We start from the raw sequence: 24,702 nt of genomic DNA, 5'->3' as shown, positions 1-24,702 counted from the left end.
GCTGTGTTGTGGGATATACTTGTACTTTGAGTTATCCTCTAGCTGCAGGGGCATAAGAGGTGAGAGGTGAGGAGATGGCAAGGACCTGAGAACCCAGGACACCCTCCCCACACCCCCCACCTAACTGTTGGTCAGACACTCACATCCAGTAGGTAACTTTGGTCCAAATCATAGGCACTCAGGTCCCCACAGGTCACAAAAGGCACAATGACGCGGGTAGAACCATCTAGCTCAGGTGTCCTCAAACTATGGCCTGTGGGCCACATGCGGGTGTTTTTGCCCATTTGTTTTTTTACTTCAAAATAAGATATGTGCAGTGTGCAGAGGAATTTGTTCATAGTATTTTTTTTTTTTTTGAGACAGAGTCTCACTTTGTTGTCCAGGCTAGGGTGAGTGCCGTGGCGTCAGCCTAGCTCACAGCAACCTCAATCTCCGGGGCTCAGCGATCCTACTGCCTCAGCCTCCCGAGTAGCTGGGACTACAGGCATGCGCCACCATGCCCGGCTAATTTTTTTTTTTGTATATATATTTTTGGTTGGTCAATTAATTTATTTCTATTTTTGGTAGAGACGGGGTCTCGCTCAGGCTGGTTTCAAACTCCTGACCTTGAGCAATCCGCCCGCCTTGGCCTCCCAAAGTGCTAGGATTACAGGCGTGAGCCACCACGCCCGGCCTGTTCATAGTATTTTTAAACTGTAGTCCGGCTCTCCAATGGTCTTAGGGACAGTGAACTGGCCCCCTGTTTAAAAAGTTTGAGGACCCCCGATAGCTGGTTGCAATCTGAGTCTTAGAAAAAGGGCAAGATAAGACTGAGGACAAGGCTGAAATGCCTGGGGACAGTCTACAGCAAAGTGCTAAGTCCTCTCCACAGATCCACCAGCTAGTCTCTCATGCCTCCACCAGAAATCTGTCATTTGGTTCCGATCACCTCCTCAGGGAGGTCCTCCATAATCACCCCTTCTAAAACTCCCTGTTCTGACATTCTAATCCATGTTGCCTCCCTCGAATGTGTCTCCACAGAGCCTGGGGGCAGGACAGATGGCTAAGGCTGAGGTGGAGACAGCCAGGAGGGGGCCCAGGTAGGTCAGGGGAGGCCAGGGTTACTCACGGCTAGGAGAAGCTGGGCCTGCATATACTCATCGACATCATGGAGGCCAGTTACTGCGGTGAGAGGAACAGCGTTATGGGGTCCCGTCTGATTCTATGCATCTTCTTGTACCAGAGAGATGAGAAGCTTACAAACATTTCCCAGGCTCTGTTACTGTAAAGTTTCTGGATGCATATCATTCTCTGCCATCTAGATACCATTCTGAGTTCCTAATCCTTAGGAACTCATTTTAATTCCCAAACCACCACATGCACAAGCATCATTATCATTCCCACCTCCAGCCCAGACTGCTCCTCTGAAATCCAGGTTCACACTCTCTATCTTCAACATGTCCAAACCAAACTCCTGACCTTCCTTCCCCACGCTGCTCCTCCCATGGACTTCCCCATCTCATCTGATGCTTCTAGTTGTTCAGGTCCAAAACCTTAGTTACCTTTGACAACAATGCCCCATGTCCTCTCCTCATACCCACATTCAAGCCACTAGCAAATCTACTGTCAAAAGATGTCCTGAGGCCGGGCGCTGTGGCTCACGCCTGTAATCCTAGCTCTTGGGAGGCCGAGGCGGGCGGATTGCTCAAGGTCAGGAGTTCAAAACCAGCCTGAGCAAGAGCGAGACCCCGTCTCTACTATAAATAGAAAGAAATTAATTGGCCAACTGATATATATATAAAAAATTAGCCGGGCATGGTGGCACATGCCTGTAGTCCCAGCTACTCGGGAGGCTGAGGCAGGAGGATCGCTTGAGCCCAGGAGTTTGAGGTTGCTGTGAGCTAGGCTGACGCCACGGCACTCACTCTAGCCTGGACAACAAAGTGAGACTCTGTCTCAAAAAAAAAAAAAAAAAAAAAAAAAAGATGTCCTGACCTGACTCTCTTCTCTCCGCTATTGTCTCCACTGTCATCACTTGTCTGGACCGCTGCAGCGGCCTCCTCGTTCCCTGGGCCCCTGCTTCCACCCTTGCATCCCTCAGACGGCTCACAGCAATTCGAGGGGTCCTGTTACAGCCCGAGCCAGACACAGTCCCCCTGTGTTCACATGGTTTTCTCCGAACTCTCATCTCAGCGAAAAAGCTAATGTCCTCACCATGGCCCATGAAGGCCTTTAGGACCTGTCCCCTGTTACCTCTCCAACCTCACCTCCTACCACTCTCTCCCTCACTCTGCTCCAACCCTGATCTCCTCACTGTTCCTCACACATACCAAGCACCCTCCTTCACATGGGCTGGAACTTCACCTGGATCAGTCTTCCTCCAGACATACCCATGACTTACTTCCTCACCTCCCGCAGGTCTTGGCTGTCAAATCAGTGAGGCCTTCCTCATCCACTGTATTTAAAATCCCAACAGGTACCCCTGTTCTGGCCCTGCTCACTGATTTCCCTCTGGTACCTAGCGCCTTTTAACATGCCACTGGCACAATTGTCTATTTTCTTTTCCATTTCCTCCCACCAGAACATCAACTCCATGAGGTCAGACATTGGCGGAATTTTATTCACAAATGTTTTCCCAACACAACAGGTGCTCAGTAAATGTGTGTTGAATGGCTGGCTGAAATGATGAATAAACACTACCGTGGAAATGGACGTTTGCAGAGGGATGAGAGGAGGGAAGAGTGAACAACAGACACAAAACTCAAAGGGTGGGATATGCAGGGGAGGAAGACAGAGGTAGGTAGAAGTTGCCAGATGTGGGGAAGGCTGGGTATGGAAGAAGGGGAAGGGAGTAACTGAAGAGGCAGAAGAAGTCAACCGAGGTGGGAGATACAGAGAAGGACACACATAGGGGCCTGCGCCTGGCCTCCCACCCCCCTGCGGCTATTTACCATCAGGAGCCCCGTCGCACACTACTAGGTCCACAGGGCAGCCCTCAAAGTGCTGGATGATCTCCTTGGCAGTGGAGAGCTATGGAGAGAGGGAGGATGAGTGGCCCCAGAGCCTCCCACTGCTGTCCTTGAACCCCACCTGCCCATGGCCTTGGCCCACAGCCCCTGGGTCAGCCAAATTCTCAGACACTGCCCATCTAAGACCTGGCTCCAACTCTAGGGACCCAGTGCCATCATTTTTTGCTGCCTCTCTGTGATGATGACCTGTTGGCTCTGTTTCTCTGCTATTGTTCTCTGTCTTTCCCAGTCTCTGTGGCTATCACTCTGTCTCTCTTCTACTTTCTATAGCCCCCAGTGGGGGCCTTCACCCAGGATACACCCCAATTCCCTCAGCCATGCTCTCACCTGGGTGCTATCTCCCTGGATCTGTAACACAACTGGTAGTGGAGCCATAGCCTGCAGGTCCATAGTCACCACGTGGCCAGACCCCTGGCCCCTGTGGAGAACATGGTCCATGTCAGCCCAATTTCACTCCTGGGCCCCCACCCTCCTGGACCTCCCATTGGGGATCCCCACACTTACCCAATCTTCTGGCTCAGCACCTGGCTCCAGCTGCCCGGGGCTGCACACAAGTCAACTGCCCGTGTCACACCTGGGCATACACAGCAAAAGTATACTGGTCAGCTGCACTACCTTCTCTAACCTGGGGACCCTGCAAAGTTCACCCCTCTCCTCTGGGGAGCACCCACATCTCTCCACTGCCAGGTGCCCAACTTCCCTTGGGTGTTCTGCCCATCTTCCTGCCTGTCTCCCTGCCCCAGGTGCCCATTTGAGTCAGCCCACCTACCACAGGAAGCTCTGCAGACCCAGTCCACTTGTCTGCCTCCTGTGCCCACCCCCCACCAACTTCCCAGTGACTCACCTGCCATTTAGGGACCTTGGAAGAGCTGGAATTCTTCATCAAGTTGTACTAGCTTGAAGGTGCTGTGGGCACGCCAGCCATTCTCCTTGGCCAGGCGGTAGTAGACATCCTGCTTGTCCTTTGATGTCCATCCCATCTCACACACAGTTTGCCCAAGGACCTGCTGACAGTCAGCTGACGCCACCCAGTATCAGTAACCAGCTAAATGGGCTACCTACCACCTACCTCTGCAGGGTGGAGAGAACCACACAAACCAAACTGGGCTCATCTGACCCATGTGATGGTTTGCTCAGCAGATGAGCCAACTGAAGTCCTGGCACTGACCCGACTGACTTTATAGGGCCCAGAGGACCCTATCACTGAGCTCTCAGGCTCCGTTGCTCATCACACAGATCCCGCTTCCTCCATCACTTACCTCATAGCTTCCACTAAAGACCCCACAAACCCAACACTTATCCCACAGATGACCAATCAGTGACCCTGTGTACTTCCCATCACTGTCAAGCACACTCTACACATTAAACCCTGTAACTCCCACTATCAACCCTTTCCTGCCCACCTCATCCCTATTTACATGTCAGTGACATCTCCCCAGTTGTCACCATTGCCCCTAGATTCATATAGCCCTATTAGTCCCCAACTAATCTCTTTTCATCTCCATTATCCTAATGCTACCTCACTGCACTTCCCATCCCCTTGATCTCTCTGTCCCCCCCATTCCCAATTAATCCCTCAAATGATCAGGTACCCAGTAATTCCTTTATTATTAATATGTACTTATCAGCCCCTGTTAATGCCCAGAGGATCATGTCCTTTTAGCTCCCCATAAACACTCAATCACTGATTTATCAGCCCTCATTAACTCAGCCCTCCAACTGACCCCTCACAGACCATTCCACTACCCTGTAACCCCTTCATTAACACATACTCCTGTTACTCCCTGATGATCACACGTCAATTCCCCATTCTCCCCTCACTGCCCAACTGTGCCCTCACTGATAGATCACTGGATGATCACACCCACAACAGCTTACTAGTACCCTCTCTTTGCTCACTGTCCCCATTAATTCCCAGATGGTCATGCCACCATAGCCCACATTAACCCTCTGACTACAATACCCATCAGTTTCTCATTATCTCTTCTTTCACCACTACCTCCACTAGTCCCTTTTTTTTTTTTTTTTTTTTTTTTGAGACAGAGTCTCACTTTGTTGCCTAGGCTAGAGTGAGTGCCGTGGCGTCAGCCTAGCTCACAGCAACCTCAGACTCCTGGGCTCAAGCGATCCTTCTGTCTCAGCCTCCCAAGTAGCTGGGACTACAGGCATGCGCCACCATGCCCGGCTAATTTTTTCTATATATATTAGTTGGCCAATTAGTTTCTTTCTATTTATAGTAGAGACGGGGTCTCGCTCTTGCTCAGGCTGGTTTTGAACTCCCGACCTCGAGCAATCCGCCCGCCTCGGCCTCCCAGAGAGCTAGGATTACAGGCGTGAGCCACCGCGCCCGGCCTCCACTAGTCCCTTGATCGACCTCCATCCTTCTTTATTATTCCCTTGATAGCCTTGCCACTATCCTTTCAATTACCATGCCCCATTGTTCTCCATTAACCCATTGAGTGTTATAATTCCATCAATCCCTCGGGCATCACACCTCCATCCACCTCCCATTAGATTCTAGATGTCCACTTTACTACCCCCTCAGCTAATCAATGAATATATCCCAACAGCCCCACATTGACTAAAACACTCTTATTAGTCCCCACTGATTAGCCAGTAACACTCCACTTGACCTCCGTTACTCTAGCATGGTCCACCCAACTTCTCATTAACAGCCCTCTGACCACACCCCCGTCCCTCCTCATCAGTACCTTAAAACCATGGCTCCATCGGGATCACCAGATCCCTCTTAAGGAGGCTCCGCGGATATCCGGACAGCGGACCCCATGCCTGCTCAACCCCGCATACTGGTCCCCTTCTGCTAAAAAATCTTGGGTCTAGAGCCCACCTGATGCCAGCTGCCTGGACTATGAAGCTGCAGCCGAGGGTGGACCTCACTCCTTCCCCCTCCGGCAGGACAGTGCAGGCGTGCCTCACTGTCTCAGCCTGTATCCAAGTCCTCCGCGCTCCAGGGCCTACCTCAGCTTTCAGAATAGGGAGAAGCGGGAGGAAGGAGGGTGGTCCGCTAGCAGCCCAAGCCTTGGTGGGAGCGCAAACACATGAGAAGTCGTAGGGCTTCCAGTTTGTGTTCGTGGTTAACCCGAACGCCCGTCATGCATGCCTAAGGGTTACTGCTGCAAGGTAAGCTTGCCATCCTGGAAAGCCAGACTCGGGCGAGGCCCAGACCTGATGTGAACGTACAACGTGTGTCCCGTCATTTTGTGTCGACGTATCCGGGTCATGAGACCTGCCGTTCCCAACATGCAACGGGCACTACCAAAGCGACGAAACTCACGCGCAGCGTGGCTGAAACGTCGTGGCCCACAGAAGGGCTTCTTTGTTCTTTTGTTTCAAGGCCATGACCGATTTACTCCCCTGCCCCTCCCTTCTGGGACCACGATGGTCGTTGAGCCTGTGGACTACATTTCCCAAGATGCAAAAAGCACGAAGGCACCTATTCATTTTACTTGTGCCGTGAAGCGAAATTACCGCTGCTGGCGTAAACGTGAGAGTAAGGCTAGTGCTTCGATCAAGTGCGCGAGCGTGCGGATGCCGCTCTGCTGCAACGCCGAATCCTGCTTCTGCTCATGGATGGCACTGCAGGAGTTTTATCGTCTCAGAATCTCAGTTTCCCCATCCGGAAAATGGGGACAATCAATAGTGCTGACTTCACAGCATTCTTCGGAGGATTAGATAGGTGTAGGTTAGCACACTATCTGGCCTTCTGTAATTCTGTTTTTTCTTCAAAGATTTTTAATTCTGACCCACACACGTAAAAGACTATATACACCGCGACCCCAGTGGACAAACATAAATATAGTAATGGAAACATTTTTCGTAGCATTTACCGTGTGCGAGGCACTAAGTGCTCTCAGTGATGTGCTGGTAAATGCTTAACAACTGACTTTTGTAGGGGAGAGGAGTCTTGGTTTCTAACATTTCTGCTCCCCTTTCTCTTCCCCTCCCACCTCCCCTCTCTTTCTTCCTCCCCACTCTTCCCCCCTCCTCTTCCCTCTCCTCTCCCGTCCCCTCTCCCTTCACCTCCCCTCTCCTCCTCCCTTACAGGGGAGTGCACTGGAGTGCACTGCAGGATCATAGCTCAGTGCAGCATCCGGCTTCCGGGCTCAAATGATCCTCCCGCCTCAGCCTCCGGAGTAGCTGGCAATTTCCACGATTTACATATTGTCATCTTTTCAGATCAAGTTATATGTAGACACTGAACAGGGAATTCAACAGAGATGCAGTGTACACCATTATATACTCTTTCAACAATACGGATAAAATGGGAGTAAATGACCTCAAGAACATAGAAAATAGTGAAATGCAGTAAAATAATTAGGAGGTGATGAATTTTGAGTATTTATTACCTTTAATGTATAATTTATTTAATTGTAAGTTTTATCATTTTATTTTTAACAACAGCTGTTTAACCACCAGTCTGCAAAATTTCTGAAAGTTGAACAAGCAGCTCCTTCAAACCTGTACAAGTTGGCTCCAGCACATCTTTTCCTTTGTTCATTCATAATCCTGACAACATCCATATGAGTATTAGCTGGGCACGCTGATGCACGCCCGTAGTCTCAGCTACTCCAGAGGCTGAGGCAGAAGGATTGCTTGAGCCCAAGAGTTCAAACCCAGCCTGGGCAACATGGAGAGATCCATCTCTTAAAAAAAATGCTTATGAGGTGGTTACTGTAATTATCCCCAGTTTACAGCTGAGGAAATTGAGACAAGGGAGGATATATATTATTATATTAAGTATATAAACGGGGCAGACTGCAGTGACTCAGTGTAATCCCAACATTTTGGGAGGTCAAGATGGGAGGATGGCTTGAGACCATGAGTTCAAGACCAGCCTGGGCAACATTGTGAGACCCTGTTTCTACAAAAAATAAAAAGAAAATTAGCTAGCTGTGGTGGCATCCAGCTACTCCTATGGCTGAGGTGGGAGGATTGCCTGAACCCTGGCATTAGAGGTTGCAGTGAGCTGTGATTGTGCCGCTGTACTCCAGCCTGGGCGACAGAGCAAGACGCTGTCTCTAAGAAAAAACCAAAACTATATAAACATATATGCCATTTAACAATTTATAGAAATAGTGATGTATATTTACTAGTACATAAATTACATAGTAAACACATGTAATAAATAGAAATGTGCCATTATATATTAATATAATGATATATATTTTATGCATTTTGTAAGTTTTTAAGTTTATTTATTTTTTTAAATTTTTTATTTTTATTATTTTTTTTTGCTATTTTATTTCTTTTTTTTTCCTTTTTATTTTTTTTCCAGCATATTATGGGGGTACAAATGTTGAGGTTATGTATATTTCCCTTGCTCTTCCTCCCCCCTTGAGTCAAAGCTTCAAGCGTGTCCATTCCCCAGTTGGTGCGTATCACACTCATTATGTATGTATATACCCATCCCCTCCTCCCCCTGTTTATTTATTTATTCATTTTGAGACAGAGTCTCACTTTGTTGCCTGGGCTAGAGTGCTGTGGCGTCAACCTAGCTCATAACAAACTCAAACTCCTGGGCTCAAGCAATCCTTCTGCCTCAGCCTCCCGAGTAGCTGGGACCACAGGCATGGGCCACCATGCCCGGCTAATTTTTTTTCTATATATTTTTACTTGTCCAGCTAATTTCTATTTTCAGTAGAGACAGGGTCTCGCTCTTGCTCAGGCTGGTCTTGAACTCCTGAGCTCAAGTGATCCTCCTGCCTCAGCCTCCCAGAGTGCTAGGATTACAAGCGTGAGCCACCGCGCCCAGCCTTTTTTGTATAGTGTATGTATAAAAATCTATGTATCATCTTATACATATGACATATAATGTATATGCTAATGGAAATACTCTATTATCTCTATACATTTACTTACTAAGTAATTGTGTTAAGTATATACTATTAAATATATAAATATGTGACATGTCAGGTGGTGATAAAAACTATGAAGAAAGGGCTGGCGAATAACAGAGTCAGGAAAGCCTTCTCTGAGGAGGTGACATTTGAGCTGAGACCTGAAGCACACCATAGAAGTATTTGGAGGAAGAGCATTCTAGGCAGAGGGGACCCTGAAGTGGGAACCATCTTGGTGGACATTCAAAGAATTGACTGATTGGTCATTTCTTAGCACGGGAGCTTCACTGGGTGGGGGTTCTTGTTCTGTCATGTTCACTGCTGCCTCCCAGGGCCTAGAACAGGGCCAGCATGGCATATAGCTGATGTTTAATAAGTGTTTGTTGCCTTTACCCTTTTGTTGCTTTGTTCCTTCATTCTTTCCTCTGTGGTGCACCCTGAACTTTTGTGGAGCCCTGGGCCAAGGGCCGAGGCATAGACAGAGACACAGAGCCTCCTGAAGGAGTCCCTGAGAGCTTTGTCAGTGTCAGCATCAGTGTGGGCAGAGCTCCAGGGCTTTGTGGGGTCTGTGGGACTGTGGCCCCCCTGCAGAGCTGAGCAAGTGTGAGAAAGGAAGGGTTCAAGCCACCAGGCTGCTGTTCCACAAGAGAGGAGAGGGTGCCAGGCATTGGGGGCCTGTGTTCACCCTGGGACACTTCCCACGTCCTGTTTTCTTGCTGCTCACAAAGAGGATGTTTAATTTTCAGCAAAGAAACTTGTTTCCTCCAGCAGAACCAGGGTCTTAGGGGACAGAAGCCAGGCTCTGAACTCCCCAGGCTCTTCCCGAAGTAGGGTGTTGGCCTGCAGCTCTCACCCTGCACCCCACTGAGTATAAAGGTGTCCTCCCCTCAGCCTCCTGAAGAGGTCAAGAATGGGGAAGCTGCCAGGCCAGCTCTTTCCTGGAGGGGCATCGCAACAGTGTGGGGGAATGAAGGAGGTGGGCCAGGGACATGGGACTAGAGCTTTGCTGCCCAGGGGCTGCTTTGAGGGACTGAAGCAGCTAGAAAGAGAGTTACTCTGCGAGGAGTCTACATGAAAGGACAGATTAGAATCCTAAATGTGCAAACTGAAAATAATCCATTAATTCCATTCACACATACATATCGAGCAATTACTATGTGTCAAGCATTGTTTTCAGTGCCTTGCCTGTGTTAATTCTTTCAATCTTCCCAATAGCACTGTGAGCTAGGCATTATCATGCCCTTGAAGAAACTGAGACACAGTGAGGGTTAGTGGCCAGTGAGGCACTTGTTCCTGGCCACACAGCTAATAAGTGGCAAAGCTGAGAAAGCTTTGCTGTTAACTGCTCCCTTTCCTGAAGGCTACCAAGCAGTGACCTGTTTTAATGAAAATCAGGAGTCCCCTTGAGAAGAACTGACAAGAACTCCAAATTACTTTGAATAGACTAGATAAGAATCCCAAATGTCACGCAAGGGTCTGCTTTACTGAACCAACAAAATCCTTAAATGTCCCTGAGAAGGGGCCCTACTTTTATGAACTAACAAAGCATTCTTATCCCCGGCCTTGGTCAGTTGTGCTTACGGACAGCTGCTCCATCTAAAGCAGGTTGCCCTTGTGCAGCCAGCCCCTGCTTTCCCCTTGTTTTTCCTGCTACCAGCATATGGTGAACACTTGCTATTTGCAGTGCCCTGAAACTTAGCAGAGCTATGGGGTGTAGAGCTGGGTGGAGGTTCATCCCTCCCCTAAAAGACGTCCCTTGGCAGACATAAAAATGATAATGATAATATTATGACACCTGATAAGTGACATTCATTGAGTGCCTGCTGTGTGCCTGGTAGCCCTGTGCTGGGCAATGTCGGAGAGCTGGGGAAGCCTCTAGGAGGGGAATGACCAGACCAGGAGGCTGCGGTGGGGAGGTGGTAAATGGGTGGGGGGGCATCTATTTTTTTTGTCCAAGGTGCACTAGTTCTTTGGACAGGACACTTCAGACTTTTCTTGAAATATAGATACTTGCCTCGCCTCATCTCCCACCTCCCCTTTAACTACCTGGGCCAAGGCCTCTGCTGACAGGTGTCCCTTTCCCTGGCCAGCCCACAGCACACACGTGTTATGTTTGTGGGTGGGGGAGGGGTATCAGAGGAGAAAGAGTCAGAGTAGATAGACCTTGAGGGGAGTACTGGGCAGGTGTGTGTGTGTGTGTGTGTGTGTGTGTGTGTGTGTGTGTGTGTGAATAGCCTGAGTGTATCTCATTTGCTTGTATAGGTTCTCAGCCATAACCACCTCTATGTGAGCTGCACGTGTGTCTTCCTAAGTAACTTGCCTGAATGTGTCTTCTGTCTATGGCTGCCTGTTCAACTCATATGTTTCCTTTTTTTTTGAGGCAAGGTGGTTCTGTCACCCGGGATAGAGTGTAGTAGCATCATCATAGTTAACTGCAACCCCAAACTCCTGGGCTCAAGTGATCCTCCTGCCTCAGCCTCCTGAGTAGCTGGGACCGCAGACACATGCCACCACACCCGGCTAGGTTTTTTTTGTTTTGTTTTGTTTTGTTTTTTGAGACAGAGTCTCACTCTGTTGCCTGGGCTAGAGTGCCATGGCGTCAGCCTAGCTCACAGCAACCTCAAACTCCTGGGCTCAAGTGATCCTTCTGCCTCAGTCTCCCGAATAGCTGGGACTACAGGCATATGCCACCATGCCCGGCTAATTTTTCTATATATTTTTAGTTGGCCAATTAATTTCTTTCTATTTTTAGTAGAGACAGGGTCTCGCTCTTACTCAGGTGAACTCCTAAGTTCGAGCGATCCTCCTGCCTCGGCCTTCGAAAGCCGGCTAGTTTTTCTATTTTTGGTAGAGACAGGGTCTCGCTCTTGCTCAGGCTGGTCTTGAACTCCTGGCCTCAAGTGATCCTAGCCTGCCCTGGCCTCCGAAAGTGCTAGGATTACAGGGGTGAACCATCGTGCCTGCCCCTGTGTTTCCTTTTTGGTGACCGTGTGTACCATCTGCCTGTACAATTCATTTATATGGGGTTGTGTGTGTGCTGCTTGGGTGTTTGTCTCCTTTGTAACGCTTGTGGGTGATGAGTGTATTTGAGGATTTGTCCCTCCTGTGTGTGTATTGCCTATGTGTATGGGTCTTTCTTCTCGGTGTGTCTCTCCGTGGTGGGCAACTTCAGGCATGTGTGCCCTAGGAGTGTTTCTTTTGTTGCCACTGTATGTGTACTCTCTGGTTCCCCTGTTGCTTCTTCAGGCAGTGTTAGGTGTATTTTCTGGATTTCCTCTTTGCAATGATAGCAAGTGTACTCTCTATATCCCTGCACTTTCTGTTTGCGCACCTGTATATATTTTCCCTGTTTCTTTCCAGACGTGACTTGTGAATAGCTGTGTGTGTACACAGCTCTATGCAGCCATCTGCTTGAATGCAGTTGTGCGTGTGTGCGTGTGTGCGTGTGTGTGTGTGTGTGTGTGTGTATGGCTGTAGCTTCTCTGTTTGGACAATCACGTCTGCCTGTGAGTGCCCTGCTCTGTCTGTGATCAGAGCTGCATGTGGTTCCATGTGGTTACAAGTGCACACACTAGTTCACATGCACAGAAGTATCATTTTAGGCCTTGAATCTGGAAGTTTGCCTCTGGGGCCATCTGAATGTGGAATCATGTGTGGTGGTGGTGGGGCCGGGGGTTGGGGGAAGATATAGAGCCTGTGCACTATGTTGTTGGCTGTGTGTGGCTGCAAGTCTGTGCGTGTGACTTGCCTGTTGGTTGTCCTTGGCATGGCTGTGGGTGACGATGTCCAGGAGTCTGTAATGTCTGTGAAGCCTATAGGCTCATAGTCTATATAAACCTATGTTCGTGCCAGTCTGTGCTCTCTGTATGGGGCTCTGAGTCTACAGGTTGATGATACCTGTAAGACTAGCATCCCTGTGTGGCTGTGAGTGCCTGTGACTGTCCCACGAGCCTGAGTTGTCTGTGTGCACTGGTGAGTCTATGCGTGTCATGTCCGTCAACCTATATTCTCTGTGTGTGGCTGTGAGTGTGTGTGCCCACTGGGCTGTGCTCGTTTGCACCTCTGTGGGTTATGGTGAGTCTGCCCCCATCTCTGAGCCCATGGATGGGGCAGTGATGGGGCTGCTGTGTAGCTGTGATCCCCAGAATGTGCAGGAGTCTCTCTCCTGCTGTAGGGAAGTAAACACCCCATCCCTTGCCCTCCTCCAACTTTGGGTGTAGTGGGGGCATCTAGGCTGGCTTTGAAGTCTCAGCCAGCTTCTGGCCTTTCCGGCAATTCTGTACTCCCTATAGGGGGTAGGCAGGCAGGCGAGGGGCCTGGACAGAGGCTTCTTGTCGTCTTGGGCATCAAGCAGCCCAGTTGAGCTATGCCAAGACCTCAAGTCCACCCTGCCTGATTCCCCATAAGGGACACATGTCTTGCCTAGGACAGACATTTTTGTCACATGCCTGCCTGGGAGTGAACAGACAGACCCTCATATAAGACAAATAAACAGACATTGGGGCTCCAGAGTTACAGCTTGGACAGGCTGCACCCCATGCCTGTGCTGGGGTCCAAGACTCCGGGGCGTGCCCAGTGTGCAGACTGTGTGTGTCCACACTCCTCACCCAACCACAAATGCCCTCCCTGCCTCCCTCTGGAGGCCTCCAAGATTTTGAGTCCTCTCCTGACTAGGCTGTCTGTCTGTGCTCTGCCTGTAAGACCTATAATGCCCTGGCTGTGTCTAGCCCTGCACCAGTACCGCTGCTGTCCTTAGGCCTTTCCATCCACCCTGTCTGCCTCCCTGCCTGTTTCTTCTGTCCCTCTGTGTGTCTCTCTGCCTCAACCATTCCCTCTGTTCCTTTGCCTCTCTGGGTGGGTGCGTTTGGTCCCAACCTCTGTTTGGGGATGTCTAGCTGGGTGCCCCTGTCTATCTGCCAGCCTGTGTCTCCTGTCTATTGCTGGGCCTGACTGCCTGTTGCCTTCCTCCAGGTGCTTGCATGCGCCTATCCCTACCCACCTGCCTGTTTCTGAGTCTGTCCGTATGTCTCTCCAGGTGACCGCCCTTCTGCCTGTCTACCATGCTCCCCTTGACCCCCGTCTCCTGTCTTTCTGTTTCCTCTGTGGTCTGTCTGTCCCTGTGGGGTTGTTTTTCCTGTCTGCCTGTCTCTATTTGTGACTTTGTTTCTCTTCCTCTTTCTCCTTCTCTGTGCACCTCTTCCCACCATCTGTCTCTTCCTGCTATCTGTCTGATCTCTGATTCCATTCCCTCTGTCTGCCTGTCCCTCTCTCTACGTATGGATCTAGTGCCTCAGTCTTTCAGTCCATCTCCCGCACCACCAAGACACCCACAGACCTCAGTCTCCCCGCAGGCGGGTCCTGATGGGGGCACCCCTCTCCCACCCCTTCCCCCGCCTAGGGCCAAAAGGAGAGAAAAGAAATTAAAATGCACATTTCTTCTGGGTGTGGGGGGTGGGAATATAAGCGGTCGCGATGGGGCGCGCGATTGGCTGCGGAGCAGGCGCGGGCGGAGCGGATTGGCTGTAGGGCGGGGCGGAGGCAGGGCACTGCTAGAGCGGGAGCCACGCTGGCTGCGGGGGTCCCTGCGCCCTGGTCTGAGTTGCTACGGCTTCTGGAGCTGAGAGGAGCAAGGAGGTGAGCAGGGGATGTGCAGTTGGTGTCTCTGGGGGCCCCAAGATATGAGTTGGGGTCCCGGGGGGTGACTCAGGTAACCCATTTTTAGAGCCAGTGGGGAATTGAATGGGGTAGGGGGATGTTCTTTTGGTACCTTGATCCCAGGAAGCAAATTTAGGAGTGGGTGGTAGTCTCCAGAGGGTGCTCATGGCTGGGGATGGGGCTCCTTGAGACCTCTGCCTGCTCCAGAAAGGAGATTCAGGACTTGGGAGGGGGTTTCCTGGATCTGGTTTTAGCTCTAATGGGGACTCTGAAAGGGGGTTTCTGAGATGCCTCATTCCCAGGGAGTGAGCTACCGCTGGGGCTTTCTTCAGAAACACTCCATCCACAAGATAGGGGCTCTGAGCTTGGATTAGGATTGCAGAGACACCTCCACTTCAGGAAACACATTAGGCCCTGGGAGGGGGGCTTTGCTGAAGGTCTGTCTCAGAGACTCATCATCCTGAGGAGGGGAAATTAGGAGTTGGGCCAGGTCCCTGAGGCACCCTAAGCCCAGGAAGTTTCTCAAGTCTGGAAGTGTCTCCAAAGCTACTTCTGCCAGAAGATGAGTGTTTAAGACTTGATAGGGGTCCTGGAAAATACCTCTCAGGCCCTAGGAGGGGGATTAAATGGGAGTCTCTGGATCGCTTCTCTCCCTGGGAAGGGGCTTGGTTTGGGGATTGTCTTTGGCAGGGGTCCTCAAACTTTTTAAACAGGGGGCCAGTTCACTATCCCTCAGACCGTTGGAGGGCCGGACTATAGTTAAAAAAAACTATGAACAAATTCCTATGCACACTGCACATATCTTATTTTGAAGTAAAAAAACAAACAGGCAAAAACACCCGCATGTGGCCCGCTGGCCATAGTTTGAGGATGCCTGGTCTTTGGCCTCTAGTGAGGATATTCAGAGCTGTGGTGGAGAGCAGTTTGCAGCGCCTGGAGCTGGGTTCTCCAAGCCTGCCCCCACCCCCAGCCCATTCAACAGGTTGCATCAACTCTGATCCTGGGCTAGGGGGTGCCCCCCCAGGGCAGGACAGGGGTGGGGTGGGGTGGGTGAGGGGCATTAGAAGAGGTGGAGAAGCCGGGATCCACACGTGTCCTTGCCAGGAGTGAGCCACGCAGTGAGGGTGGAGGGAAAGCGGGGGTGCAGGCGACGGGGGAATGAAAGTGACAGCCGGCAAGAGAGATAGAGTGAGTGAGTCCGGAATTTGAGAGGCTATCCCAGCTCCAAATGGCCATTTCATCTGCCGTTGGTGTCTTTCTGTATCATCCTGTCTTTCTCTTCCTCTGTTTATCTGTCAGTACCATCTTTTCTCTGTGTCTTTCTGAGTAGCTTGGCAGCCTCTCTCCTCTGAGTCTTTTCTCTCTCCCCTCTCTTTATCTGTTGGCCTCTCTCCACTTATATCCTTGTCTCTTATCCCTCTCTGTTCCTGTTCTCCTCCTTCATCTTTTTCCCTGTCCCTGTGTGACCCCCTCCTCCTTCGGGAAGCTCTCCTCACTTTGTAGCACTCCCCACCTCTGACTCTCCCCTCCACAGTTCTCTGCCTACAGGATGGAACTGCAGGATCCAAAGATGAACGGAGTCCTTCCTGTGAATGCTGTGGGGTGAGTTGGGGGCCCAAGGAGGTGGGGTCCGGGGTCAGGGTTACCCTCTCATCAGTCCCCATGTCCCTGCCCTATCCAGCTACAGGCAGGAACGTGAGGGCTTCCTGCCCAGCCGTGGTCCTGCTCCTGGGAGGAAGCCGGTCCAGTTCATGGATGTGAGTGACCCCATAGGCTCTGTCCTAGAAGCACCTGCCCCAGCTAATCTCCTCCCCTACTGCTCTCTCTTCCCAGCTACTCCTCCTTCCCAGCTTTCCCCATACCTAGCTAGCTCCCCACTCCAGCTAGTTACTCCTCAGTTGCTTTCCCTTCCAGATAGTCCCCTTCCCTAGGTATGCCCTCCCCAGCTGCTCCCTTCCCTGCCTGCTTTGTTCCCCTACCTCTTTTCCCCTCGCCTCCGGTGCTCCCCATCCTCAGCTGATCCCCAGCCCCAGCTACTCCCTTCCCCAGCTGTTTTGCCTCTGGTAGCTGCTCCACCTTCCCCAGGTCCTCTCCACTTTTAGCTGCTCCCTCCAAAGTTTCTCCTAGTTTTCTTTTTCCCAGGTCTTCTTTCCCAGCTTCCTCCCATCTTCAACTCTTTTTCTCTTCTAGCCTCTTCCTTCCTCCGATGGCCCCCTCCTAGGCGTCTCCCCCACTCCACTCACTTCTTTCCCTGGCTCCGGCACTCCTCTCCTTACCTGGTCCTCCCTCCCCATGCATGCCTGGGCTTTACCCCTTGCCTGCAGTTCGAGGGGAAGATATCGTTCGGAATGTCAGTGTTCAACCTCAGCAACGCCATCATGGGCAGTGGCATCCTGGGGCTGGCTTATGCCATGGCCCACACAGGGGTCCTCTTCTTCCTGTGAGTCCATGGGTGGCATGGGAGGCCAGGGGTGTGGGGGGGGGCAGGCGGGAGGCCCGGGACGAAGTCTAAGCTGTGCCATACACCACAGAGCCCTGCTGCTGTGCATCGCACTTCTGTCTTCGTACTCCATCCACCTCCTGCTGACATGTGCTGGTGTCATAGGTGAGACCCACAGCCTGGATCCCAGCCCTAGACTCTTGATCCACATCTGGAGCTCACCCAAGACCTTGGACCCCAGACCCCGAACCCAACCCCCTGACCCCAGACCTCAACCCAATACCCAGACTCTGGACGTACTACCCTGACCCTAGATCTCAGGCCCAGCACCCCAGACCCCTCACTCAACTCCAGAACCCTGACCCTCAGACTTTATCTGGGCTCCCAAATCCCCATCTCCCAATTCCCAACTCCTACCCCTCAGTCCGGCCATCAGACTCCATTGCTCAGACCAGTGCACTCTACCTCTGACCCCACCCTCAGTGTCAGATTGCCCCCTTAACCTGGAAGCCAGCCCCATAACCCTGAGGCCCCCACTCATCAGCCTCTGGCTTCCCAGCTCCTGGGCTTCACTCCCACTGTGGTCTCAGTCCATATTCTGGCTCTAAGCCCCCCACTCCCTACCTCTAGTCCCCAGTCTTCTCCCTGGCCTCAGATCCCACCTTCCAGACTCTACCCCCAAACTCAGCCCTAACTGCTTAGCCCGAACCTCCAGCCTCCATCATTCAAACCCAGTTCCCCCAAGCCCCGACTCCCCAGCTCCCCAAACCTCTGGCCTGCACCTCTGGCCTGGCCTCCTGGACCTACAACCTGTTCCTGCCTATACCCTCCCCTCACTAGGCATCCGGGCCTATGAGCAGCTGGGACAGAAAGCATTCGGGCCTGTGGGGAAGGTAGCAGTGGTTGTGGTCATCTGTCTGCACAATGTTGGGGGTGAGGAGTCTGTGAGGTGGGGTTCAGCTTGGGGGGGAAGAGGGTGGGATGAGGTGGGCTGGGCTGGGGAAGACGAGGTGGGGGCATGAAGGGAATCCTTCTGCTTATACCTCCCCCTACCCGCACCAGCCATGTCCAGTTACCTGTTCATCATCAAATCTGAGCTCCCCCTGGTTATTCATGCCTTCCTGGACAGGGCCTCTGAGGGGTGAGTGAGCAATACCCTTCGGCTGGCCTGCAGTCGCTTGACTCTGCCTGTGAGGTCAGTCCAGCTGTTATCTTCCACTGTCTGTGTCCAGCTAACTCCCAGGTGTTATATTTTGTGACTGTTGGGCAGGCCATTTGGGTCCAACTGTGATTCCTCCTGTGTATTGTGATGCCAACAGTATGTGTGACTGTTCCTCTGACTATAGAAGTCCAGTAGACCATGTGCTGATTTTGTGACTGTTATTCTGGCTGCTTCTGGCTGGTGCCTAACTCTGTATGACCAGTGTCTTCTGACGCTAACCCTGTGTGTATGACTGTACATAGCCAGTAGACTTTGACTCTGTCTGTGGGTTTGATTCAGTGACTGTTGTGCTGGCCAATTCTTTCTGGCTGGCTGTATGCTTGACTCCAGCTATGTCCTGTATATTGTGATTCTGACTATATGTGTCTGACGCTTGGTTACTCTGACTTTCCCTGTCCAGCTGTTTCTTTGAGTTTGATTTTGGGTTCATCTGGCTGAATCTGTCTAGCTGTAAGTGTGTGACTGCTGATTCCAATGTTGTGTGTATGTGTGTGTGTGATACTGTGGTATCAGTTCTGTCTGTGTGACTTGCTCTGACTGTATGTATCCAGTCAACTCCATCTCTGGGTTTGATTTGGTGACTTCTGTTCTGGCAAATTCTCTCTGGCTGTGTGTGTGTGTGTGTGTGTGTGTATGTGGCCCCTGTTTGCAACCATGTATGTTTGACTGTTGTTCTGACTGTGCCTCCAGCTAACTGCGTGTTTGAATCCAGACCCAGCATGTGCTCAGTCTGTCTGTCTGTCTGTGACAGGGCCCCAGCAGTGTACATGTGTGTGCAGTGTGCGGTGATGCTTCTGCTCGAGCTGAATGTGTCTAGCTGCCTTAGTATGTTTAACGCACAGCTCTACATGACCAGTGGCTGACTTTAACTCTGGTCCCATGGACTTTGCATGGTGTGTGTGCACGTGTCTGGTTTTGTGAGTCTGACTGTGGGTTAGTTGGTCTGTGTGTCTGATAGTTTGAACTGAGTGCTTGCTTTTTATTGCCTGTGTATATATCCTGTTAGGTATTTGGTTTGATTCTGAAAACATCCAGTCAGCTTATAGTGTGACTAGGTATGTCTAATTATTATAATTAGCTGTCCTTGTATATATGGCCAATGGCACTTTGTTGGTTTATTTCCGGGTAACTTTGTGTATGAGATAGAGAACGTGTGAATGCCTAGAACATAGTAGACATTCAGTCAAGTTATTTGGACCACATGAGCATTGCTCAGCTGATTCTGAGTTAACCGATCTTGCCTGGGCCCCTCCCTCCAATATCTGTACAGGTCTTACTTTTTCTCGGAGCTTAGTTCCAACACTGGCCAGCTGGCTGATTCTGTTTCTATTTCAGTCTTTCTTTGGTTGTGTGGCCACATCATCCCACGGGCATACTTTCAGGCATCCAGCAAACCTTGAGCTGTTCAAACAAGCATGTAGTGTGTTTCTGACTTTTTGACGGACTCTGTGTCAGGGCTTGTATATCAGTTCATCAGACTGTTGTTCTACCTATCAGACATACCAGGACCGCGAGTCACTCTATCTTTGTGTTCTGGCACCTTGTGTTGGACTGATTTGCCCATTGAGCCTGACTGATTTGGCGTGTTTGACCATCTGATTGTATGTCCACTTCTGAATCTGACAGCAAGTTTTGTCCAACTGTGCATGTGTTGTCAGCTGTGTCTCACCAACGGTGTCTGACTGTCTTCATAATCCGTCTGTTTTTTGCAATCTTGTTGTGCCATTTGTCACTTTAACCACCTGAATGACTTATCACAGCTGAGGTGTCAGCTTATCTTTCCTGACTGCGGGCGGATATGTCTGTCTGGCTGTCTTCTGTGAGTGTCTACCTGATGGCCTCCTATGGCTGGCAGCGAGGCACTGTGTTTCCTTGTCTCCCTAGGAACTGGTTCTTGAAGGGAAACTTCCTTATCATCCTTGTCAGTTTGTTAATCATCCTGCCCCTGGCCCTTATGAAACACCTGGGTAAGAGGCTTACTGGGTTGGTCATTGGATAGTGGGTTTGAGAGGGGGAGCCATTGAGAAACTTCCCATTTTCAAGGGCTGCGGGACACCAGGAGAGAGCTTGTTTGATGTGGGTTTTAGCAGATTAGTAAGAGTTTATATGGAGGGGCGGCTGGTCTGGGTGGAAGTAAAACCTTTTGCAAAGGTAATTGGGGTGAGGGGACCTTGAAGGCCAGACTAGGGGTTTGCGGTTTGGCATGCGGGATGTCCCTTGATTTCTGAGGCTTTGCATATTGCCCTTTGTAGGCTACCTGGGGTATACCAGTGGTCTCTCTCTGACCTGCATGCTGTTTTTCCTCATTTCAGTGAGTCAGAGAGAAGAACATGAAAAGGTAGGGAGGGAGTTTGGGACTTTGGAACACAGCCGCCACCATGACCTCTCTTCCCTGCTCCCCCTACCCCTAGGTCATCTATAAGAAGTTCCAACTTGGCTGTGCTGTAGGCCGCAATGAGACAGCAATGGAGAGTGAAGGCCCCCTGGGGCTCAACAGCAGCTGTGAGGCCAAGATGTTCACAGTTGACTCACAGGTGGGTATGCAAGCATATAGAGCCTGCGCCACACTCAGACCCTCTGATCCCATCACCCAGAGTATCCTTCTCAGAGGGAAGCCAGGTATTGGGCATTGGGGGCTCCCACGTGTCTGATACCGAGGGCGATGGTAGGGCCAGGGGGAAGGGAGGGACCCCTGTGGACTCCAATCCTGTGTACTTGGGTCATTTCCCCAGATGTCCTACACAGTGCCCATCATGGCTTTCGCCTTTGTCTGCCACCCTGAGGTGCTGCCCATCTACACGGAGCTCTGCCGGTGAGTGGGCGGGCAGGTGGGCACGTGAGATGGGCCAGCAGTGGGGCGGTAGTCATATGCCTGACGATCCCTGCAGCGGTCCTGGAACTGTAGCTTGATAGTGGCTGGGTTGTGCCAAGGGAGGGGTTTGGGGTGGCCAGGATGCCTCAGGGGACTCAGGGCGGTGACTATTTACTGATTGGGGCTCAAGTATTCCCCTGTTTTAACATCCAGCACAAATGTGAATGGGCAGAGTTGGGAGGCTGAGATCAGATGATCACATGGAGGGTGGTATGCATGGACAGGGATGGGGAGGTAGGGGTGTTATGTTGGGGGATGTGTGGATGATCAGATGGAAGGGAGAGGCAGTGGTGGTAAAACGGAGGGGAGAGGCGGAGATGGGGTTTGCCATGGTGGGGGGGGTCCCTTGGTTTCTGAGGCTCTGTGTATTGCCCCTTGTAGGCTACCTGGGGTATCCCAGTGGTCTCATGGGGTGAGATATGGATGGACAGAGAGGGGAGGCTTGGCTAGTCACACAGGGGAGGTGGAGATGGGTTCAGTGTATACCAGCTGAACGTCAGTCTGGGAGAATGGGACGCTGGAGGGTAGGGACTTGCTTTGAGGGGACTGGGCCAAATCCAGAGTTCTGGGCATGACAGTTCTATGGCCTCTGCACCTCAGGCCCTCTCAGCGCAGGATGCAGGCCGTGGCCAACGTGTCCATTGGGGCCATGTTCTGCATGTACGGGCTCACAGCCACCTTCGGCTACCTCACCTTCTACAGTGAGTGGGGCTGGGGCCAGGCCTGGGGGACAGGTGTGGGGACTGGGCAGAGGGCTGGGGCAGGAGCCTCTGAGCTCTTTCCCTCTGTGACCTTGGACCTATCAGTTTCTAAAGGGAAGGGGTGTGCAATATGCATGTAGATTTTGTCACCATGTATGTGTGTGGGTTCCTGGTGCTCCTGCCACATCCTGCATCGTGTGTTCCCTGTCCTATGGTCTAGGCAGCGTGGAGGCAGAAATGCTGCACATGTACAGCAAAGAGGACATGCTCATCCTCTGCGTGCGCCTGGCCGTGCTGCTCGCGGTGACCCTCACTGTGCCAGTTGTGCTGTTCCCTGTGTGTTGGGGCGAGGGTGGACCCATGGGGAGGAGGGACGTGGATGGATGTGTAGAGGACGTAAGCATGGATGTTCAGGTGGAAGGTGGAGATGGGAGTGGATGGATGGATGGAGGAGGCAAGGATGGACAGACAGGGAAGACAGTTGGCAAATGGACAGAGAAGGCAAAAATAGATGGTCAGACAGAAGGGGAGGGGATGCAGATGGCAGGACAGAGAGGGTCAGGGATGGGGGAGGGGCAGGCGGGAATGATTGGATAGGGGAGGTAGAGGTAGTCAGTTAGAGAGAGGCAGGGATCTTAGGGTGGAAGGGCACGTATATGATCAGACGGGGGAGGCAGAGATGGTGAGATGGGGGGGCGAGGATTTCAGACAGTGGGTGGAGGCACAGATGGATGTTCAGACAGAAGGGGATGTGGATTGTCAGAGGGTAGAGGCAAGAAGCTCCCTGAGCAGGTGGAGGCACAGATGGAAGGTTCTGGCAGGGCAGAGCATAGAAGTAGGGGAAATCAGGGATCTGGGATGGGGGTGGAGCTAGAGCAGATTATCACATGGAAGGGGGCAGCACTTGGGTCCTGACTTCTGCCGCACCCTTCTCTGGCCACAGATACGCCGGGCTCTGCAGCAGCTGCTTTTCCCAGGCAAGGCCTTCAGCTGGCTGCGGCACGTGGCCATAGCCCTGATCCTGCTTGTTTTGGTCAATGTTCTCGTCATCTGTGTGCCGACCATACGGGATATCTTTGGGGTTATCGGTCAGTATCCCCAACGCCAGTCCCCATACCCTGCCTAATATGGGCCTTATACCCAAGCTTAGGTTGATTCCTGTCCCTCTTTCTTGTCCTCCAGGGTCCACGTCAGCCCCCAGCCTCATCTTCATCCTCCCCAGCATCTTCTACCTCCGCATTGTACCCTCTGAGGTGGAGCCCCTCTTTTCCTGGCCCAAGATCCAGGTGAGCACTCCAGGGGAGAGCTGGGGACAAGAAGCATTCTGAGGAGAGGGCTGGGGTAAGAAGGAGCATTCAGAAGGGGTGATGATCTGGGAGAATAGGGGTGACTGTCTCAGGAAGAGGTAGAGCAGACGGAGCACCAGCAGAGGCTGGGAAGACAGAGGGAGAAAAAGGGGCTGCCATGTGAGGAGCATTCTGCAGGCAGATGGAAGGAGCACTTTCCAGAAGGAGGCTGGAGGAGAGCACTCCCGGATGGGTCCTGGGAAGATGAGGGAGGATTCACAGGAAGGGGCTGGCTGTAGGGAGTACAGAGGAAGGTCAGCATGGATTGGGCTCTCTGGAAGGGGGTGGAAGGCTTGAGGAACATTCTCAGGTGGAGCGTAGGTGGAGAGTCTCAACTAGCCCTATCTTCTCTCCCTCTTGCCCTCAGGCTCTGTGTTTTGGCGCCCTGGGGGTCCTCTTCATGGCGATCAGTATAGGCTTTATGTTTGCCAACTGGGCCACAGGCCAGAGCAGTGTGTCTGGACACTGACCATGCCCTGCCTTGGTCCCCGTGTACACGCACACGTGCGTATGGAGGGAGTCGGGCTGCTTTCTCTGGTCTCTCGTGCCTGGGGTGTGGAGGGGTCTCATCAGCATGGCTGTTGGAGGTGGGGGCGGCAGAGGCTGCAGAGTGGTCCACTTTCTTCCTCCCCAGGGATGCTGAGCTTGGACCATGGCCCTAATTGCAAACCCAACCCTATGGAAGGAGGAGGTGGCCAGGCCCTGGGGGAGCCCTTGCCCAGTCCAGTCTTCTCTGTTTCCTCCTGGCCAAAGCTATTTGTCAGGATTATTGGGCTAAAGGGGAAGAATAAAGATATTGAATTAAAGCTCTGGCCTCCACCTTCGGCTCTTTTTCTTAGACTTTTTGGCGAAGCCTGCTAAAGTCCAGGCTGGGATAAACTGAGGACCTGAAAGTAGGAATGTGCCTGTTATCATGTGGTCACTCACTCAGGAAGCATCTGTTGAGAACTTACTGAGTGCCAAGCATTGTTCTAGTCACTGGGGATGTAGCAGTGAATGAAGAAAATGACAGTGCCCATCAGAGTTGATGGTCTAGCACAAGAGTTGAGAAACTATGGCCCACAGGCCAAATTCAGCCTGCCATTTATTATGATATGGCCCTTGAACTAAGATAAGAATGGCTTTCATATTTCTAAATGATTACAAAAAATCAAAAGAATAATATTTTGTGACACTTGCAAGTTATATGAAATTCAAATTTCAGTGCCTCTAAGTCAAGTTTTATTGGAGCACAGTCAGGCTTGTTCATTTACATATTTTTTCCTTCTCATTTACTTATTGTTTGTGGCTTTTTTTGTGCAGAGCTGAGGATTTGCAACAGAGACCATATGGCCCTGCAACGTCATTTACTCTCTGGCTCTTTTTGGAAAAAGCTAGCTAGCAGAGGAGAGGATAAGAGAGAAATCATTTGATAAAGATGAAAGCTATGAAGAAATGTAAAGTGATGTGGGGAAGTGGTGGGTGAGCAGACAGTCAGGGAGGTCTCACTGAGGAGGGGACAGTGGGCTGGGCTCTAGGTTGGCTGGAGGGAGCAAGCCCCATGGTTCTCATGGCAAAGAATGTCTCCAGGCAGAGGGCAGCAGCAAGTGCAAAGGCCCTG

General features: G+C 51.4%; 2 protein-coding genes across 2 annotated transcripts; one reads left to right on the top strand and one right to left on the bottom strand.

The window, feature by feature from the left end:
- Nucleotides 1-693: 693 nt before the first annotated feature.
- On the bottom strand, nucleotides 694-6,319 carry FTSJ1 (FtsJ RNA 2'-O-methyltransferase 1). The gene is made up of 5 exons (XM_012738176.3): nucleotides 3,853-6,319; nucleotides 3,513-3,582; nucleotides 3,336-3,426; nucleotides 2,931-3,009; nucleotides 694-1,161 (listed from the first exon to the last, which is right to left on the bottom strand). The coding sequence occupies exons 1-5, from the start codon at nucleotides 3,857-3,859 to the stop codon at nucleotides 1,085-1,087; spliced, it is 324 nt and encodes a 107-aa protein (XP_012593630.3). The 5' UTR covers nucleotides 3,860-6,319; the 3' UTR covers nucleotides 694-1,084.
- Nucleotides 6,320-14,411: 8,092 nt separating this feature from the next.
- SLC38A5 (solute carrier family 38 member 5) lies at nucleotides 14,412-23,879 on the top strand. Its single transcript, XM_012738063.2, has 16 exons — nucleotides 14,412-14,500; nucleotides 16,056-16,123; nucleotides 16,203-16,278; nucleotides 16,846-16,961; nucleotides 17,053-17,126; nucleotides 17,802-17,894; nucleotides 18,024-18,102; nucleotides 20,068-20,150; nucleotides 20,436-20,494; nucleotides 20,595-20,717; nucleotides 20,916-20,995; nucleotides 21,656-21,756; nucleotides 21,977-22,092; nucleotides 22,700-22,844; nucleotides 22,939-23,042; nucleotides 23,470-23,879. The coding sequence occupies exons 2-16, from the start codon at nucleotides 16,071-16,073 to the stop codon at nucleotides 23,569-23,571; spliced, it is 1,404 nt and encodes a 467-aa protein (XP_012593517.1). The 5' UTR covers nucleotides 14,412-14,500; nucleotides 16,056-16,070; the 3' UTR covers nucleotides 23,572-23,879.
- Nucleotides 23,880-24,702: the final 823 nt, after the last annotated feature.

Source organism: Microcebus murinus, chromosome X (assembly GCF_040939455.1).
Source record: "Microcebus murinus isolate Inina chromosome X, M.murinus_Inina_mat1.0, whole genome shotgun sequence".
NCBI classification, from domain to species: domain Eukaryota; kingdom Metazoa; phylum Chordata; class Mammalia; order Primates; family Cheirogaleidae; genus Microcebus; species Microcebus murinus.
The sequence above is the reverse complement of the archived record's forward strand: the minus strand, read 5'-3'. Positions and strand labels throughout refer to the sequence as shown.